At 36.9% G+C, this 3,849-nt stretch overlaps 1 protein-coding gene across 2 annotated transcripts; it reads right to left on the bottom strand.

Moving 5' to 3' along the window:
- Positions 1-312: 312 nt before the first annotated feature.
- LOC145165672 (fructan 6-exohydrolase-like) lies at positions 313-2,979 on the bottom strand. 2 transcript variants are annotated; one of them, XM_079084467.1, is made up of 7 exons: positions 2,739-2,979; positions 2,585-2,593; positions 1,514-2,367; positions 1,264-1,428; positions 949-1,187; positions 784-874; positions 313-696 (listed from the first exon to the last, which is right to left on the bottom strand). In XM_079084467.1, exons 1-7 carry the CDS (start codon positions 2,893-2,895, stop codon positions 487-489), a joined length of 1,725 nt encoding a protein of 574 aa, XP_078940593.1. In that variant the 5' UTR covers positions 2,896-2,979; the 3' UTR covers positions 313-486. The 2 variants fall into 2 exon arrangements, with proteins under 2 accessions (XP_078940593.1, XP_078940592.1); XM_079084466.1 differs by lacking the exon at positions 2,739-2,979 and having other exon boundaries at positions 2,557-2,617.
- Positions 2,980-3,849: the final 870 nt, after the last annotated feature.

The following is a 3,849-nucleotide window of genomic DNA, read 5'->3' as shown; positions in this document are numbered from 1 at the left end:
TATATTACTCTATTAAGTCATTTTTACCGGCTAACCTGGAGTAGCCGGTCATAAGGACTAAATGTGTACAGTTTAACAAGTTGAATGAGTAAATGTGGATGAAAAAAAAAATCAGTGACTAAATGTGTACAAATCAAAAAATACATTACCCTTTTAAGTCATTATCTCTTGTTTTAATTACAAACATTTTATAATTTTATATGATCTTACAAAAACGTCTTTTTTTTTTCATAAATATCCCTGAATAATTTTTACTAACGCGAAAGTATGACTATATAATTGGTAGATTTTTCCGTTTTCTATTTTCCAAAGTTAGACCACAAAAAAATGAGCTTATTTTAACTTTTAAGTACTCAAATCATCTAATCTGGCTATCTTTGCTTCCAATGTAATAAGTTATTCCATCTCTCCTTACCAAGAATACATCTTAACCATTCTCTCTCTCTCTCTCTCTCTCTCTCTCTCTCTCTCTCATCTTCTTCCACATCATTTTTCCGCATAGCTTATGGTTTCTTCAACATTAATTCGAGCTTTTCTCACACTCCATGCATTCAGCTCAGAAATCACCACAGTTTCAGTTCCATTGTTGAAGGCAAACAAGTGCGCTTCTTCTCCAATGGCCAATGTCGGGTAAACCCTAGCCGTAATGCAAGTCTTTCCCCCTCCTCCAAAGCTCTCAACAATCGAGTGATCTATCTGTAAAACCCCACATCCAACCAAACTACATTACACCTAATGTTGAACATACACAAAACAACAAAAGAAGTAGGTTTAATTACGCACCAAGGTTCTGAGTGAAATTTCATCTTGTTGAGGATCTATATCCACAAATGCTCCATAACTTGTTTTGTCGATTCCATTCCTCGTAGAAGACCTGAGATATATATGTAGTTTTTGAATAGGTTAAATCTTTGTTACTATTTGAATATTTTCAACAAGAAAACTTACCGGCTTTGATCACTGCACATTAACACAACATATCGTCCCTTCTTTTGAAAAACCCTAAAAAAGATTGCAGTTTGTTCGGACAAGTCGTTAGAAGCCAAAGCTAACAGCCCAAACGGCCCAATTTTGCCTTTCTTTGATGCATCCTGTTCGCTGCAGATAAGCTGCGGGTCAACCCAACTCGGATCCATTTCTTCAGCCTCTTCCAAATTAGCCAGTTGGAACGAAATCTTCACATCAGCCTTTTCAAGTTTCGAACAATAAATTATTAGGGTATTATGAAGACTTTTATTTTATCATGGCTTATATATAATATACCTGAGAAGCAGATATGCCCAGAACTTCATGTAAAGAACCACCTTCAAGCACAACCTTCGTATTTTGATAACTAACTTCGTCTTCATGCAACATTTCGATTTCATCAATAGGCCATTGTACTAGCTGCTTCTGGTTTTGATCCAACCAAACACTCCTTGGAAATGACTGCATCAAAGTTATAAACGAATTTATAATCTTATAAAAAGTAAAAATGTATAAAGAACAAAATAAATCTTGGATAATTAATTACATGAAGTCCGGACCATCCTTTTGCGATGTCATCTGCTTCAGAATCAGACTCGTTCACCCACGCCATCAAGATTCTTCGATCCTTCACAGGGTCAAAGAACGACTTTGAAGCATAATACTTTCCATAATCATACCTCAAAGTATTAAGCGTTAATTCATTTTGAGGAACATAGTTTTCTTTCGCAGGACTGTAATTCCCAATCATGTAGTAGTCTGTTGCATAATCAAATAATCCCACTTTCAACACATGCTTTACTCTCGAATTCATAACAGATGTATCGACCCCCTTCGTGCTATCGACCCACACCGGAAAGAAATCAGGGCATTCCCATATTCCGGTTCCTGGAACTGTAAGAAGTGGGGAATCGTATTTACTCCAATTAACAAAATCCTTGGATTGGTAAAGAAACGCGATTCCGGTCTTATCTTTCTGACTTCCGACAAGTATTCTCCATTTTCCGTCGTCTGCAAGCCAAGCGGTGGTGGGGTCTCTGAAGTCATCGTGTTGAATCCCTTCCGGAAGGTTTATGACTGGATTGCCGGTGTATTTGACCCATTCTTGAAGATACGGATCAGATAGGTTTTTTGGGAAGGCTAAGTTCTGGACTTGGCGGTTTTCAGAGTCGATTCCGGTGTATAACATAGCGGGAATGTTTCCGGGGAGGATTGTGGCTGAACCTGACCAGCAACTGTTGATGTCGAAAGGTTCGGTTGGGGAAATGGCGAGGTCTAGAGGGATCCAGTTTATTAAGTCATGTGATATGGAATGTCCCCAATACATTTGATTCGAAAAGAGAGGACCAAATGGATTCTGTTGATAGAACAGGTGGTATACTCCATTGTAGTACATTGGTCCTGGATGCATATGCATTTACCATAAGCAAAAAGTCAACGTGCTTTCCAACATAATATGTGTTCGATTGTAAACTAGTCATAATCTAATTGTTAAAAGCAACCACTGAAAATTACTCAAAATCAGTAATTTGCAACAAAACAAAAATGGTTTGAAACCTAATTGATGCAATAAACAGAGGAACAACGAACCAAAAATTGAATTTCGAGAGTTACGTACCATTAGGATCTGCGCCATTGAATCATCCAGCAATCAATGGGGAGACAAGTTCACCGTCACATATGGATGGAGGCGTTGTGATAGTTAGAACACGTACAGAATGAAGGGGAAAGCTGAAGAGGAAACGAAGTCAAAATTAAGAAGAAAGACTCACCGTTCATCCAGTTTTGGGGAGGCTGGAAGTGAAACGCCGTTCGATAAGGCTGCTCCGATGAAGAAGCAAGCCGAGATTCCGACGTACTACTGCTGGACCGAACATGATCGAAGTGAAGCACCAGAAATATTGCGAAAAAAATGGCACTTCTCCTCATCACTAGCAAATGCTTGGTGTTTCCAGATTAAGATCGGAGGATGATAACTAGATTATTTCCTCTTTTGGTCCCACTGTCAACATATCTTATTATTGTTTTTTCTTTATAATACTTATGAGACTGATTAGTGATTATTATCGCTTATTTTACTTCAAATTGATATCATAGTAGATAATAACAAACCATTTACCTGTCAAAACTCAAAATAAATATCTGAAGGGGTGAGAATCGTATGGGTTTTAAACTCTTAAGAGTTTGTACAAATTTTGACTTAATGCTTATGTCCCACCAATGATATGAAGTCATTTATTTGTCAAATGGTGCCGAAAGACTTATTATCTTAGATGCACTTTTTGCAGAGAAAAACCTTATGTGTTAAACCAATAACCGTTGGATCAAAATCGAATGGTGAATTAAATTGACGAAATATTAGTTACGTGATATGATTTGGTTTTGATAACACCCCAATTCATGCCTTTGGGAATAAGCATAATATGATAATAACGAGACATTATTGGTTATAATATCGACTACAACAGGAAGCAAGGTTCTAGACAAGGTCATAAGAGAGGGAAGGGAATGGAGTATTGGGGTTACAACGATTGTCAAAAGGCATATGAAAGCAAAGTAAATTATATATCTATATTTATATAACAAAAGATTGACCAGGTGTTTCCTATCCAAGATGGCAAGATGCTATGCCTAAAATTTGGATCTTCTAGATGTCCCAAAAATCAAGTCTAAAAGAATAAGACATCTATCACTTCTCAGTTCTCACCCACACATGGAAATACATATCATGAAAAAAGAGATATGTAAGATAAAAAGTCTCATGAACAATTTAATGGCGGATGTAGGATAAAATTATATGGGTTGCACACATGATTTTAGAAGTTGCACGCCAGAAAATTTATATTATGTCGAAAATTTTCCAACAAATTTAAACCATGCTGT

Source organism: Lactuca virosa, chromosome 3 (assembly GCF_052849685.1).
Source record: "Lactuca virosa cultivar CGN04683 chromosome 3, Lactuca_virosa_CGN04683_v6, whole genome shotgun sequence".
Classification (NCBI taxonomy): Eukaryota; Viridiplantae; Streptophyta; class Magnoliopsida; order Asterales; family Asteraceae; genus Lactuca; species Lactuca virosa.
The sequence above is the reverse complement of the archived record's forward strand: the minus strand, read 5'-3'. Positions and strand labels throughout refer to the sequence as shown.

Bases quoted from the DNA above. Each gene is read 5' to 3' on its own strand.
- LOC145165672 (XM_079084467.1), bottom strand. From the start codon at position 2,895: ATGAGGAGAAGTGCCATTTTTTTCGCAATATTTCTGGTGCTTCACTTC. The intron at 1,429-1,513 runs GTAATTAATTAT...ACTTTGATGCAG, and splicing joins AAGGATGGTCCGGACTTCAT to TCATTTCCAAGGAGTGTTTG. The intron at 1,188-1,263 runs GTATATTATATA...AAACTTGAAAAG, and splicing joins TGGGCATATCTGCTTCTCAG to GCTGATGTGAAGATTTCGTT.